General features: G+C 53.5%; 1 protein-coding gene across 1 annotated transcript in view; it reads left to right on the top strand.

The window, feature by feature from the left end:
• The first annotated feature begins 4092 nt into the window (after positions 1-4092).
• Positions 4093-15953, top strand: part of LOC131560374 (cAMP-specific 3',5'-cyclic phosphodiesterase 4B) — an 85448-nt gene continuing 73587 nt past the window's right edge. Inside the window, exon 1 of the mRNA XM_058809064.1 lies at positions 4093-4467. Coding sequence (XP_058665047.1) covers positions 4421-4467 — 47 coding nt within the window. The 5' untranslated portion in view covers positions 4093-4420. The remainder of the gene's footprint in view (positions 4468-15953) is intronic.

Here is a 15953-nt window from a genome sequence, read left to right on the forward strand (position 1 = left end):
GCTGCAGGGCTGGAGCCCCTCTGGAGCCAGGCTGGGACACCTGGGGGTGCTCACCTGGAGAGGAGAAGGATCCAGGGAGAGCCCAGAGCCCCTGGCAGGGCCTGGAGGGGCTCCAGGAGAGCTGCAGAGGGGCTGGGGACAGGGATGGAGGGACAGGACACAGGGAATGGCTGGAAGCTGAAAATGGGAAGGTTTAGATGGGATAGTGGGAAGGAACTCCTGGCTGGGCTGGAATTGCCAGATTTGCTGTGGCTGCCCCTGGATCCCTGGCAGTGCCCAAGGCCAGGCTGGACATTGGGGCTGGGAGCAGCCTGGGACAGTGGAATTGTCCCTGGAAGGTGGCACTGAGTTGGCATTTCAGTTCCCTTCCACCCAAACCATTCCAGGATTCCGTGATTTAACGATGCAGCACCTGGCACACCAATTCTGCTGCAGGTTTCCAGCCACCCTGCTGTTGGTACAGCTCGTTATTTGCTGGATAGCATTCCCCAATTTCTGAAGAAAAATAGGTGATCTGAAAATTGGGGTTTGTGAGCTAATTATTGTGAGTGGGTCTGTGTTTCAGGATCTGAAATAAGTGCATTGTTCAGGACTCCCTGGAGAAAGGTGTGTATTGTGAGGGTTGGTAAAATAATATTCCTGGAGCTCTTGGGCAGCCTGTTCAGGAAAAAGAAGGGAATTAGAATTGCAGATCAGGATTTCATCATCCTCAATCAGCGTGGCCAGCAAGGAGGGATGAATGGAAAGCTGCTCAGGAGCCCCAGCAATTGCAGCCTTCCCAAACCCACAAATGGCTTTGTGCTCCCCAGAGGGGCAGAAACCCCAGGAATTTCAGTGTCTGAGAAAGGGTCGATGCTGTGGAGAAAAACAGTAAAATGCCAGGAACAGCGTGGGGGAAGCTCCTTTTGGGGTGGTTTTTAGTGATCAGCTGGGGTGGTTGTGTGTTATCCTGATTATTCCATAATTAGCAATGAGGGGGAAGAGAAATATCCCTGAAAACATGTTTAGGATTTCTTTATCTGGGGTGAAACCCCGTTATCTGGGCTGAAAACCCCAATATTACATCAGTGTAGGTCTCTAATCTGGGAAGAGAGAGCACGGAATAAACTCATTTTTGTATTCTGTGCTTCTGGTTTGTCTCAAAATTCCCAAAATATCCGCTGGTGTTTTTCAGGCTGCTGTGAGGACAGGGAACATTCCTGAGCCTTCCCTGCTGCTGGCTGAGGGAATGAAGGTGCCCGAGCACTGGGGGCCTGCAGAGTCTCAAGGCAGCAACAGAGCAGGGGCTGCCTTATGTAACTTTTGCTCAAAGATGTGGAAAAAAAAATCCCCATTCTGAGCTGGTTTTCCGGTTTCTGTGCGATTTTTCAGGAAATGTTTGAAGTTTCCCTGGAGGAGCATCAGTGTTGGTGCTGCCAGGATGGCCCAGTGGGAGGAGGCTCCTCGTTAGCATGGCTTGCAAAGGCTAATTAATAAATAAATGGAGTCTGGAGATCCAAATGAACAATTTGGGGATTTGGGAGTGGGAGGGAGGGAGGCCCAGTGGGTTCTGATCCCAGCCCTGGGATTTTATTCATTTCTGTCCTGTTGATCCTGCAATTCCTGGGTTTCCACTCGGGATAATCACTGAACTGTCTAAGAAACTCCAGGAGGAAAATCCAGGGAATGATTGTTCTCCTTCCCACCCAGCACCATGTGATTAGTGCCCCGCTCCCTGCAATTCCCCACGTCAAATTTGGGATGCTGGGAAAGGCTGGATTGTGAAGGGAGACACCAGAAAAATGGGAATGGGGAGGGAAAAGGCACAAACTCAGTGTGGTGGGGTCAGAAAAACCGACAGCTCGTGGAAGTGGCTGCTCCAGAATTAGCAGAGAATTCATTCTGGCTTTTTCTCCAAGAACAATGAGGGGAATGTGCAGATGTTCATTCCACAGGGTAGGGGTTTGAAGGTGGAGGGACAGCACACAGGGAATGGCCTCCCCCTGCCAGAGAGTGGAATTAGATGGGAGATTGGGAAGGAATTCCTGGCTGGGAGAGTTGGAAGGCCCTGGAATGGAATTCCCAGAGCAGCTGTGGCTGCCCCTGGATCCCTGCAGTGGCCAAATCCAGGCTGGATGGGGTTGGAGCAGCCTGGGACAGTGGGAGATGTCCCAGCCATGGAATGGGGTGGGATTTAAGGTCCCTTCCATCCCAAGCCATTCCATGATTCCATGGATTTAAGGTCCCTTCCATCCCAAGCCATTCCATGATTCCATGGATTTAAGGTCCCTTCCATCCCAAACCATTCCATGATTCCCTGATTTGGACCTGTCTATGTATCTATGTATCTATGTATTACCTCCATCCATGGCTGCTGGGCACCTTTTTCATGGATAAGAAGCAGAATTCCATGGTTTACACAAAATTCTTCACCCCTGTGAGTAAAACTGGCTCCTGCCAAACCAAAGTGGAGATGGAGCAAAGCCAAGGAGAGGTGCAGAGTTCTGGAATATTGATCATTCATGCTCCATCCTGATCTTTCCCTTATACCTTTGATTTGCCCCTATTTTTATAGATTTGTTAAATCCTTTTATCAATAACGTCAATAGAATAAAAATAAGGATTTATGTCTCATCTCCCAGTGACAGGAGAGAACCACACAGTTTTCCCAGTCTGGAAAAGCTTTTCCTGAGCTTTGAGTGTGTCAGAGCAGCTGGGGAGTCTGAGTGGGGATGGAATGACACTGCCACTCTCCCCCTTCCCTGGATTTTTAAATTGGATTTGGCATCTCAATTGCTGAAGCAGCTCCTCATTCTGCCTTTCCAGCTCGGAGTTAACTGCAGGGAGGGGGGCTTGGATTGTGGATCCTCTGAGATCCGTGGGGTGAACCCTGCTCTGTCTCCTGCTGTCCCCTCCTGCTGCTTTGGGAATAGGGAATGTTATGGATCACTGACGGCTGATGAAATTTATCCATCACCTATAGAAATCTGATTTATCCATCAGCTATAAAATCCCATTTATCCATCAGCTGTACAAATCCATCAGCTATAAAAATCCCCTTTATCCCCCTTTCCCGACACCTTCAATTGCAGCTGATGGATAAAATCCCTTCCCGTGGTTGTCAAGGTGAAACGTTTGGAGACTTCAGGGGAAAACAAACAAACAAACAAACAAACAAACGAACCCGGGGAAGGGAGAATGTTCCGGTGCCTGCTGCGCGTCCGGTGCCGCCGAACTTTGTCCTTCCCGAGGGGAGGAGGCGCCACCGGGTCCCCTTTGTCACCCCCGCAAGGTGCGGGTGGGGCAGAGCCCTGCCAGCATTCCCGATCCTGCGCGGCTTCCTTCCCATCCATCCATCCATCCATCCATCCATCCATCCATCCATCCATCCATCCCCCCATCCCTCCATCCCTCCATCCCCGGCTCTCCCAGCCCTCCCTTTGTCCCCGGCTCCCCTCCCGGCTGCGGGGGGGGCCGGAATTTCGGGAGCCGCTCCCGGGCGGATGCGGCCCCATCTCCCACCCACCCCTGACGTCTCGCTGCACCAGGGAGCCGCGTCGGGTTTGATGTGGAGCGGCGGGATTTAGATCTTGTAAATCTTGTAAAATTCCATTTTATGCAGAGAGAGAGGCACACGCTCGCTCGGCAATCCGGCGGGCGAGGCTGCGGCTGGCGCGGTCCCGTTGCCCGCCCGGCGTTTCCCGCAGGAGCCGCACCTGGATGGGCATGGACGGGGCTGGGAGGAGCGGCCCCGCGCCCGGGTGACAGCAGGGACAGAGAGTGACGGCAGCGGGGCACTCCCCTCTCGGCTCGCGCTGACCCCTGGCAGGGAGCCGGCGGCTCCGCTGCCGTTCCTGCCGGCGGGATGCGCGTTCCGGCCCTTTGGCCGCCCCATCCCGCGCCGTAAGCCCGCGGTGCGGCCGCAGCCCCGCCGCAGCCCCGCGCTCATCCCGGCGGATGCTCCGCGGGAGGGACCCGCGCCGGGGCTGCTGCAGCGTCACAAAACTTTGCCTCGGCTCCGGAGGAAGGAGGGATGTGACCTGGAAAGGAGGAACGGCAGAAAGGGGATGGTGCTGCAGCTTGGAAAAGGTTTTTTCCCCCCCAGCTGTCTCAGGATCGTTGGGATTTTACAAATGAGAGCAGGAAGGGGGGGGTGCCAGAAATAGATTTATTTTTTCTTTCTCCTGCTAGAAATGAAGAAATTTGGGAGTCCATAGAGGCTGTTCCACAGGCACCCCCACTTTTTGCTTGCCGAGGCATTTGCGTTCCTCTGGAAAGTGGCATCCACCTGCAAGGGGAGTTGCCATGTAATCCCAAAGAATAAAAACTCCGGGAAACATCTCCGTGCCACTGAGCCAACTCCAGAGGGACCCAAGTTGGGAATTGGCAGGACATGTCCTGACTCTTTTCGGATGATAGAGGAGAAGGATCAGCTGGGAAGATGTTAAATATTAATATTTTACCCAATCGCCGCCATTCGTGGATTTGGTGAGTATGCCATGGGTTTGTCCGGATCACAGCACTTCTGGTGGGCACAAAAGCTTGGAAATCAGGATTTTTTCAGGCTGAGAAGCAGCTGCTGGATGGGAACATGGTTAAGGGGGTTTCTGGAACTGTGGGTTTGCTGAATATTTCCTTCTCTGATCTTCCCTGCTCAGAGTTTGATCTGAGGCGTCCTCGCGACACCTCCAAGCGGGACTGTGGGGACAGGGTGGGGAGAGGATGGAAAATTTCCCGCTGTCCTGGTTTATTTTCCTTCTCAGGTGTTTATGAACCTCAATTTTCCTTTAAAAATTAATGAGTCCCTAAAACGTCCCTCGCTGGAGCGATTCCATGGTGCCACCTCGGCACCTTCTCCCTGTTGCATTTTAATGAGCAGATGGAGCAGCTGCTGCTGCCTCTGCTGGGCCAGGGCAGGGGGACAGGGAGAGCCCGGGGGAATCCCAGAGGCTTTTCCCAGCTTGGGGCTGGGACATGGCACCAAAACCTCATTTTATGGGTAAAGATCCGCCGTGGAGTTCAGGGTTGGAGTCTTTGGCTGGTGTGGTCCATGTGGGCTTCCAGGGTGGATAGTCTGTGGAATCTCTGGGAATCTGGAGATAATTTTATATTCTGCTTCTTCAAATCCTGCTTTCTGTGATCTCACCTCACCTTCTGGGTTTACACAGAGTTTATTCTCTGTAATCTCATTATGGTTTTTAATCGTTTAACCGCGGCTCTGGGATCAACCTACAGGTCAATATTTGTATATAGGAATTAAAATATCCCCTGACATATAAATATATAAATAAAATATAAACAAATATATAGGAATATCCAAGGCTCTGAGCCTTGGAATGGTGCTGGGGAGGGATGGGGTTGGCTTCTCCAGAGCACATCCTGCTCCTGTCGTGTGCAGTTCCAGGATGAGAGAACAGGAAGGGGAATGCTTGGAGAACAGGAAGAATGCAGGGCCTGTATTAAAACTATGGAATCCTGGAATGGGTTGGCTTGGAGATCATCTCATTCCATCCAAGGACACCTTCCACCATCCCAGGCTGCTCCAGGCTGGCCTGGGACACTTCCAGGGACCCACAGCTGCTCTGGGAAATCCATCCCAGGGCCTCACAGGGAGGAATTCCTTCCCAACATTTCTTCCTGACACCCAATCCAACCCAGCCTATCTTGGGATTTTTCCCATGGCTTCCCCCTAAGGTTTAGCCAGGGCAGTTGTTGCTTTGTTTTGGAAAGTTCCTCCTGCGGAGGAGCCCCAATAAGCCAAGAAAGAGGAACATTGGGTGGGGAGTGTTAATTGATTTGCCAGATTTACAAATGAAGGGAAGGGGAGAGATCCTGTGCTTTAATTATGGACAAAATCAACGCCACCCCAAAGGAAATTTTGAACTGGATCTTCATCCTGGCCTGGTGGGATGTGATGAACTTTCAGTGTCCCAAAGCTTTCCATGATTCCATGGATGACCTTTATCTTCCACGTTCTCCCCAAATCCAGGAGAGGAGCTGCTGCCCTCCATCCCCTTGTGGGGACAATGTGGGACTCTGTCACTGCTGCTTTGGGCTGCAGAGGGGAGGGGATGCTCTGTGCTCAGGGTGGGAATGGGGCTTGGAGCTCATTCTGGGGATATGGAAGCTGGGAATGCTCCAGCACAGCAGCTCCTCTGGAGCAATGTGGGAATTGTTGGTTGTCCACAGGGATGGCCCCAAACTCAAGCCTGACTCTGGAGCTGCAGAGGCTGAACTTGGGCAGGGGAGGAGCAGAAACTCTGTCCTGAGGTGAAGTGGTGGGATCAAATCCCAGGATTCCTGACAGCTCAGGAATCTCAGAGAGGCCACAGCTCCCTGATAGCAGCTGGAGTGGCAGGAGTATCTTTGTGTTGGGATATAAACAGATTTATCAGTGCGGTGATAACCACGGGACAGGAGTCACCCTGACCTTGGCTCCCTCTGCTCCCTGCTTCAGGCTGAGCTGTGGCACTTGGCTGTGAGGCTGGAGGGGTTTTCCATAATGTGGCACCATAATCGTGGAGTTACTGAGGCTGGAAAAGCCCCCTGAGACCACCGAGTCCCCAGCACTGCCAAGGCCACCCGTGTCCCCAGGTGCCACATGCACAGGGCTTTTCAAACCCTCCAGGGATGGGGACTTCCATCCCTGCTCTGGGCAGCTGTGCCAGGGCTGGAAAGGAAGAAATTTTCCCAAATATCCAATCTAAACCTCCTCTGGGACAACTTGAAGCTGTCTCCTGTTGTCCTGTCACTGCTCCCTGGGAGCAGAGCCCGATTTCCCCTTCACTTCATGCACAAATTTCACTTTGATTTTTGTATTGACTTTCAGAATACTCAAGGTTTGCTCTGGGAATTAACACTCTCCAGATCTGTGGTTAAACCTTCCAGTCACCTTATTTCCATGGATTTCAGCTGGATCTTAAACCATTTTGGTTCCCCTGACAGATTAATTCCACAGCCTCCTATAAATAGGCAGGATTTCCAACAAAGCAATGATTTATATGCAGCAGGTAGATTTGAGAGACAGAACTCTGAAATCTGTGGGCACAATTTAGAAAAGGAGAGGCCAAATATTTCTCCTGCTCTCAGAAGAGCCTGGAGGAAGCACAAAGAGCTGGCTGTGTCTGCAGCTGAGACAATGCCTGCCTGGAAGGAGCTGGGAGCAAATGATGGGATTTAATTGGGGGGAGCTGGGTGTGCAGGGGCTCTGGGGAGCAAGGGGCTGCTGTTTAATTATTGGTATTTAGTGACCTTTCCCTTCTCCTCAGGCTGGGCCTTTTCAAGTTGCTCCTGGCTGTGTTTTCCCGCTGCTTTTGAGAGGCGGGAGGTGAGAGTCAGAGGCTGCTCCTGACGTATTTACAGTTCCATATTTCCATTCATTACCTTCACTTCCAGGGAAGGGATCTGGGTAGCTTCACTGGCATGGGAAACTTTTCAGCTGAGTTCCTGGACATCTGTGCCTGCCATGCACACAGAGCTGCTGTTCCAGGCTTTTCCTCCTGCTCCTGCTCCGTGCCATGCACACAGAGCTGCTGTTCCAGGCTTTTCCTCCTGCTCCTGCTCCTTGCCTTGTCCAAGGGGCTCAGTCTGAGTCCCCCTGGCTGCAAAGACCCCTCGGGGTGGAGGAGCTGCTCCCCAGCCTGGTCTGGTGTCCCCAGGGAGCATCCCCTGGGAGAGGTGACAGCCAGGCAGGAGCAGGAAAACCCAGGACAGCTTTCCCTGGGTTTGTGTGACTGCAGGAGGAATTGGAGCTGCTGGAGCCCCTCTGGAGCCAGGCTGGGACACCTGGGGGTGCTCACCTGGAGAGGAGAAGGATCCAGGGAGAGCCCAGAGCCCCTGGCAGGGCCTGAAGGGGCTCCAGGAGAGCTGCAGAGGGGCTGGGGACAGGGATGGAGGGACAGCACACAGGGAATGGCTCCCACTGCCAGGGGCAGGGATGGGTGGGAGATTGGGAATTGGGAATTGTTCCTGGCAGGGTGGGCAGGCCCTGGCACAGGTGCCCAGCTTTGCTGTGGCTGCCCCTGGATCCCTGCAGTGCCCAAGGCCAGGTTGGACACTGGGGCTGGAGCACCTGGGACAGTGGGAGGTGTCCCTGCCATGGCAGGGGTGGCACTGGGGTGATCCTTGAGGCCTTTTCCAGCCTGAACCATTCCAGGATCCTGTGAATGCAAACTCAGCTCTCAGCATTTCTAAGAAGTTCTGGGGCTTTTCCCACTCTCACATCTTAGCAGGCTTAGGAATGAGATTCCTGTTCTGAAAGCCTGATCAGGATTTCTTTCCTAACCCTCTTCTCCAGGGGCTAATAACTGGGATATGGATTTCTTTTAGCTCCAGTTCCCTGGCAGATTAGCCAATCTCAGGCTCTCAGTGAGCACCACGATGGAAAAGGGGTTTCTTTTCTTCTTTCCAGCAGAAAGAAGCAAAATTTAATAAGGGAAATTTGGGCTTCCTGCTGACCTGGAGCTTGTCACGCACAAAGAATCCCAAAGTTCAGTAAATTGTTCTGTTTAAACACGGCCCCACAGCTTGTGGTTTGCAGCTCTGCCATCCTGAGAGCAGCTGGGCCAGGCCCCTGCAATTGGAAGGTGGGAATAGTGGCAGAGCTTTTCCAGGGCTGGGCCCACATCCCCAGGCACTGTGCTCGAGTTCTGCACAGGATAAATCCAGAGAGCAGGGCAGGTGGATGTTGGGAATTCCCTCTGCTCCCCAGGCCCAAAGCTCAGCCCAAGTTTAATCCTAAGAACTAAACAAAGGATTTTCCAGTGCTCTTCCCTGTCCTGACTTCCATAGGAGCCTCCATAGGAGCCTTCTCAGAGGAACCAGGTGTGATTAAAAACCTTTCCCTCCAAACTGCAACCCCAAACCCATCACCATCATCATCATCATCCCTCTGCCCTGGGAACTGGGGGCTCTGGCAGAGGGATTGAGCTCTGGGACCAGACAGGGAATGCCTTTGCTGCTCCTGCTGAGGGCAGCCACTGCAGAAAGAAAGATTCTGGAGCTTAGGATGGTGGAATCATGGAATAATAGAATCATGGAATGATGGAATCATGGAGTGATGGAATGATGGAATAATGGACTCAGGGAATCACAGAATCCTGGAATCGCAGAATATCCTGAGCTGGAAGTGACCCAGAGGGTCGAGCCCACCTTATATCTCAGAGCACCTTCATTCCATGCACTATGAAATGGTTTTTTTAATAAGGGCTGGAAAATCATTCCCTCAACCATGTGAGCTCCAGTGCAAAGAGCCATTCCATCCCCTTTGGAAGCACTCAAAGTGTCCTTCACAGCCCTTGCACTGTCTTGGTTCACTTTGTCACAGAATCCCAGCCTGGTGCGGGCTGGGAAGAGCCTTGAAAATCCTCTGATCGCAGGAGCTGAGGCTGAGGCAGCGGGCTGACCCTCGCTGCTCATTTTAACCGTGTTTTGGTTGGTTCAAAAGCTCGCTGAAGGGTGTGAAGCAAGGCAGACGAGGCAGCGACAGGCTCGGGAGGGGCAGAGCCGCTGTGCTGGGGGAGCCGCCGGGCTTTGCTGCCTTTCCTCGCCCGCTCAGCCGTGCGGGGCCGCCGTGAGGCTCCCGCTGACGCCCATGGAGCGGCGGAACGGGAGCGCCCGCACATCCCGGCCCCGCCCGGCCCCGCTGCAGCCCCGGAACCTCCGGGAGCGCCCGCACATCCCGGCCCCGCCCGGCCCCGCTGCTCCCCAGAACCTCCCGGGAGCGCCCGCACATCCCGGCCCCGCCCGGCCCCGCTGCAGCCCCGGAACCTCCCGGGAGCGCCCGCACATCCCGGCCCCGCTGCAGCCCCGGAACCTCCCGGGAGCGCCCGCACATCCCGGCCCCGCCCGGCCCCGCTGCAGCCCCAGAACCTCCGGGAGCGCCCCGCTCCGCCACAGTGACCGGCAGCCGCATCAGGGATGCGCTGAAGTGCTAACGCTGCTCCTTCACGCTGGGGTTTTCATTCGTTCCGGGGAGAAAAAAAGCAAATTTTCAAGTGGTGAAATTATAGCTTGGCTTTAAAAGGGGTTTAATAATCATTTTATAGGGTCTATTCATCATTTTATAGGGTCTGCTTCTCCCCAGCCCCAATTACTTTTGTTGCTTTTTTAATGTAAACTCTTATAAATAAGTCTCTTTTTTTTTTTATGTAACTCTAAATTCTAGGGCAGAAAATGCCCTGCGAGCCTTTCAGAGCAGTTTCGCTTTTTTTAGCTTTTTGTTGGAAGGAAGAGCCTGGGAAAAACGTGTTAATTGTCTCAATGTGGGAATGCTGCAGAGGAGCTCGGCGGGGAGCAGCCCGTGACACCGAGCTGATGGATTCCTGCCGGGAGCCCTCATCCCACAGATCCCGCGGCTTTTCGGGGATGGTCCCAGCTCATCCTGCCTTTCCGAGCACAGGACAGCACCTCCTCAGCCCCGCGGGGCGCGGGAGTGGGAAATGCTGGGGAAATTGGAATTAGTGCGGGAAACGTGGCCGGGATGAGGTCTCAGGACACGGCAGGGAAGGGGAAAATGGTGTAGGGATAAATCAAATTATCTTCACTCTCTGCAGCACTATGGAAAATTAAACCCCCAAGTTTATTCACCCTGGTGATGAGGTGGAAACCGGGGATACAGAGGTTGGAGGATACAGAGCAGGGAAGGGATCAGGAGAGCTCTGCAGAACCACAGGATGGGATGAACCACCGGCAGGCATTCCAGAGTCCTGGAATGGTCTGGCTTGGGAATGGCCTTAAAGCTCATCCTGTGACAGGGACACCTCCCACAGCCCAGGGTGCTCCTCAGGGTCCCTTGGGAATGCTGAAGGGCTCCCAGCTTGGATTCCCTTCCAGGGGAGCATCCCTGAGCACCCACGGGTGGCTCCTTGGGAAGAGGCTGCTCCTGGCCAGCCCTGGGCTCTCCTGCCGCTGGGAATGGAGCCTTTGGAGAGAGAAAACAAAGCAAACCAGAGCCTGGGGGCTGTGGGCTTGGAAAGAGCAGCTGGGGCTGGGGCATGGCCGCTTCACCGCGGGTTTATCCCAAATTAGATCCCAGGTTTATCCCAAATTAGATCCCAGGGTTGTCCCGAATCAGCTCCCGGATTTATTCTAATATCAGCTCCTGGGTTTATCCTGAATCAGCTCCTGGGTTTGTCCCGAATCAGCTCCTGGGTTTATCACAAAATCAGCTCCCAGGTTTATTCCTCTAATCAGCTCCCAGGTTTATCCCAAATCAGCTCCCAGGTTTATCCCAAATCAGCACCTGGGTTTATCCCAAATCAGCACCTGGGTTTATCCCAAATCAGCTCCCAGGTTTATCCCAAATTAGATCCCAGGTTTATCCCAAATCAGCTCCTGGGTTTATCCCAAATCAGCACCCGGGTTTATCCCAAATCAGCTCCCGGGTTTATCCCAAATCAGCTCCTGGGTTTATCCTGAAATTAACTCTGTTTCTTCAGAACCTTTCCTGGCAGATTCTATCCCGAGCTTGGCCTGGCTCTGGCATCGTCCCTGGGATTGCAGTGGGAAGTTTTAGGGAGTTTTTGCTGTGCTCCCTCAGGTGTTTGTATTTCCATGCTAATTCCAGATAAACTTGAACAATTCTGGTAACAAGCAGCAGCAAGACTAAACGTAATTCTGTGGTGGTTACCACAGAAACTTCATGAAAATTCCCACTTTTCTGGTGGAACATTCCCACATTTCATTTTCTGGCTGTTTAGGTTTGCCTGGATTGGATATCAGCAGGAAATTTGGGGTACAAATGGGAACTGTGGAATTTGGGATTAGGGCAATTCCCTTCCAGGTCCCTGTGCTCCCACTCAGTGTGAGGGAATGAGGCTCTGTGTTCCCTGCAAGCTCCAGGACATTCCAGCCTGGTGTTAATCCCTGTTTCCTTGGATGGAGGCCATAGGTGGCGGTTTGCTGGTGAAATGGGAGTGAGGTGAATTAATCCAAAGGGTTGGATTCCTTTATAAAATATTGTTAGGGGCCATGGATGAAAGATGATGGGTTGGTGATATAAACTCCTGAATTATTGCATTATTTGATGGTGTTTTTGTGTAGGAATACAGAAAAACCAGAGGACTGGGAAAAGCAAACATGGCTGGAAAAGATGCCCAGGTAGTGCTGGGGATTCTCGTTCCCACAGGATTAACCTTTGCCTTGGATAGCTGCCAGAAAAGCAGATTTTCCAGATTTGCCCCATGGAAGAAGGGGAATCTGGAGCTTTTGGATTCCAGGGGTTTGAGCCACGCTGGGAAGCCCCAGCAGGAGCCAAGGACAGCAGCTGGGATGGGTGGGATCCTTCCTGGAGGCAGGGAATGGGACAGGAGCTGCCCTTGACTGACAGGGTATCTGTGGCTTTTAGGAGAGCACAAAATAAACTTGGAGCTCTCAAACTGAGGCTCCCATCAGGGGAGCTGAGGATGGGAGTGGGCAATCCATGAGGAGCATCTGTGGGATCCCACCAGGAGAGGCTTCCATGGGATCCCACCAGGAGAGATATCCATGGGATCCCACCAGGAATGACATCCATGGGATCCCACCAGGACGGCATCCATGGGATCCCACCAGGAGAGATATCCATGGGATCCCACCCACCAGGACAGGCATCCATGGGATCCCACCAGGAGAGATATCCATGGGATCCCACCAGGACAGGCATCCATGGGATCCCACCAGGAATGACATCCATGGGATCCCACCGGGACAGCATCCATGGGATCCCACCCACCAGGACAGGCATCCATGGGATGCCACCAGGAGAGATATCCATGGGATCCCACCGGGACAGCATCCATGGGATCCCACCAGGAATGACATCCATGGGATCCCACCAGGACAGGAGCTCCAGGAGCTGGGATCACCCAGCTGGGAGGGATTCCAATCTGAGGGGGATGAGGGGAATTCCTGGGGTGGGAAGGTTGGAGAAATGAGACATAAACACTTGGTTTGCTGTGGGTTGGAGAGGAGAGGGAGCTGGGAAGGGCTGGACGTGGGTAGCAGGAAAGGTGAAGTGAGGGTGAAGGCAGAAGTGCTGGGAATAACGTGAGAGATGAGGGGAAGTCTGGCAGGGCCGTGTGGAGCAGCAGCCTCGGTATCTAGGGCAGCACTGACGTCGTTCCTGGGAAGGCAGAGCAGCTCAGGAGCTCGGGGCTGGGAGCAGCCAGCGAGGCACATCCAGCACCTGCAGGAGCCCTCCCAGGCGAGGCCCCACCTGCAGAGCTGCCCCAGCCCTGGGGACAACATCAGCAGCACCTGGAGCTGCTGGAGAGAGCCCAGAGGAACCCGTGGAGCTGCTGCAGCGCTGGAGCCCCTCTGGAGCCAGGCTGGGACACCTGGGGGTGCTCACCTGGAGAGGAGAAGGATCCAGGGAGAGCCCAGAGCCCCTGGCAGGGCCTGGAGGGGCCTGGATGGAGGGACAGGACACAGGGAATGGCTCCCAGGGATGGGTGGGACATTGGGAATTGGGAATTGTTCCTGGCAGGGTGGGCAGGCCCTGGCACAGGTGCCCAGATTTGCTGTGGCTGCCCCTGGATCCCTGTCAGTGCCCAAGGCCAGGCTGGACAGGGCTTGGAGCACCTGGGGCAGTGGAAGATGTCTCTGCCGTGGCAGAGGTAGCACTGGGATGATTTTTAAGGTGTCTCCCTTCCCAAATCATTCCAGGATTCCATAATGCAATTAAAATCCCTGTACCTGTGTAATTGGCTGTTAGGTACCTGCATGTGTTCTCTGGCCTTCAGTGCCACACCAAGGTGTGTTTGCCACTCTCAGGGAATGTCAGGATTCTTTGGGAATTGTAGGACAGATCCCCAGGTGGGTGAGACTGAGAATGACAGGGCTGAGAAAGGCCTTTCCCCATCTGACGTCACAACCTCATTTCCAAACAGGTTCTGCTCTTTCATCTCCTGCTGTTTATGCACATCTCAAAGTGCAGCTGCTGCCTTCACCTCCCAACACCCTCCCTGCACACAGCACTGGGAACATCCCAGGTTTCCTTGTGGGATGTATAAAAATCCCCTCTCCTGTGCATTATCATAGAATCCCAGAGTGGTTTGGGTTGGAAAGGACCTTAAAAATCCCTCGGTTCCACCCCTGAAGGAGGGACACCCTGGGCAGGGACCCCTCCCACTGTCCCAGGCTGCTCCAACCTGGCCTTGGGCACTGCAGGGATCCAGGGGCCGCCACAGCAAATCTGGGAATTCTATTCCAGGGCCTGCCCACCCTGCCAGCCAGGAATTCCTTCCCAATATCCCATCTCAATCTACCAATTTTCAGCTTGAATCCATTCCCTGTGTCCTGTCCCTCCATCCCTGTCCCCAGTCCCTCTGCAGCTCTCCTGGAGCCCCTTCAGGCCCTGGAAAGGCTCTGAGCTCTCCCTGGATCCTTCTCCAGGTGAACATTCCCAGCTCTCCCAGCCTGGCTCCAGTCTCTTCCTGTTGGGTTCCCTGTGTCCCATCCCTGGACTTGTTCCCTCATGTTTTCCTGGTTCCATGGCTGTTTCTCTCTCTCTGGATGGTTTTACCGCAGGAGGATCTCCTCTGGTGCCAATCAGGAGTGTGGGATTGGGAACCATTCCCTGAAAGCCCCCGGGGTCACTTTGGGCTGTGCCAACCCTTGGGATGGCAGCAGAGCCCTCCAGGCCGGGCGTGCCCCATTCCCTGAATCCCAGTGAAATATTCCCATTCCCCACGGGCAGTGCAACACTGCCCAGTTGTGTTTGCATGGCAGGGCCACACCAGTGCTGCCCCAGAGCCGTTCCCTGCCGGCTGATTGTCCATGCAGCACGCACAGGAGCAGGATATTCTGGGATCCATCCCGGGAACAGCCGTGACTCATCAGCTGCAGCGGCAGCCAGGAGATGAGGAGCTATTTATTACAGCTCTTCCAGGCTGTGAATGCTTCTGAGCAGCCAGTTCAGCTAGGAATTATGTAATTATTCCTCCTGGATGCTTTCTCTTATTGGTTTGTAGTTACAAAATCTTCACAGCACACTCCTGGATTTTCAAATGAAATCCTGGGAATGACTTCATGTGAGGAGAAGGGAGAAATTCGATCTTCCCTGATTTATGTTTGTGTTGTTTGGCTTTAGCAGGGATGGATTTGCACAAACTTCACCTTTTTTTTTTTTTTTTTTTTTTTTTTTTGGTGAAACAGTTTCACTCCTCGTTTACTGGTTTGGAAGTTGATAAACGTTTGGGATGAAATCATCTGGCCTTGGAAGCTGGCAGGAGGGGAATTCCATGTGGGTGTTGCCGGCTGGTTGGGTGGGAGAAGGGCTGGGTCTGGAGCTGCTGGAGTTGTCCTCATGCCTCCCGAACACTGCTCATCCCAGGGAGGGGTGAGGGGATCATCCCAGGGAGGGGGAGCTGCCCTCCCCAGCTCTCCTGGATCCCATCAGCAGCCACGCTGCCCTGCCTGCTCATCCCACCAGGGACAGGAGATTATTGCAACCCTTCTTCCTGCAACAGAGAGGAAGGTGGGTGTGAAACCCTCTGAGGCTGCAGGAACAGGAGCTGGGGGGTTCCTGGTGCCCCCCACAGCCCCTGGAGCTCTGGAGCAGCATTCCCAGCCCAGCGTCCCTTTGCAGCCCTGTGGGCAGCAGATCCTCTGCCCCATGCTCAGGGGAATCGGGATCAGGATCCTGCTCCATGGCATCCAGGAGAGCTGAAAGCAGGGAATTGGGAATCTGCTCCTGGCAGGCTCCACTCGTGCTTTGCTGAGGGGTTGGATAAATATTTCTTAATTTTAATCCCCAATAAAAGAGCTAAAGCCACACCCTTGGATTTATAATCTCAGAACTGTGCTATAAACTCATCCGAGCCTGAGTGTTCCAAAAGTCACACGGAGGGTGAGCTGGCAGAGCTCTTGGAAAGCTCTAAATCACATTTCAGTGCCCAGTTATCCTAGGCAAGTCTATTATTCTTACACTGATCATGGATAATTTGGCTCTAATCTTTATTCTATGCTCTGTTTTGATTTTGCTGGTCAATTTT

This window comes from Ammospiza caudacuta, chromosome 7, assembly GCF_027887145.1.
Source record: "Ammospiza caudacuta isolate bAmmCau1 chromosome 7, bAmmCau1.pri, whole genome shotgun sequence".
Classification (NCBI taxonomy): Eukaryota; Metazoa; Chordata; class Aves; order Passeriformes; family Passerellidae; genus Ammospiza; species Ammospiza caudacuta.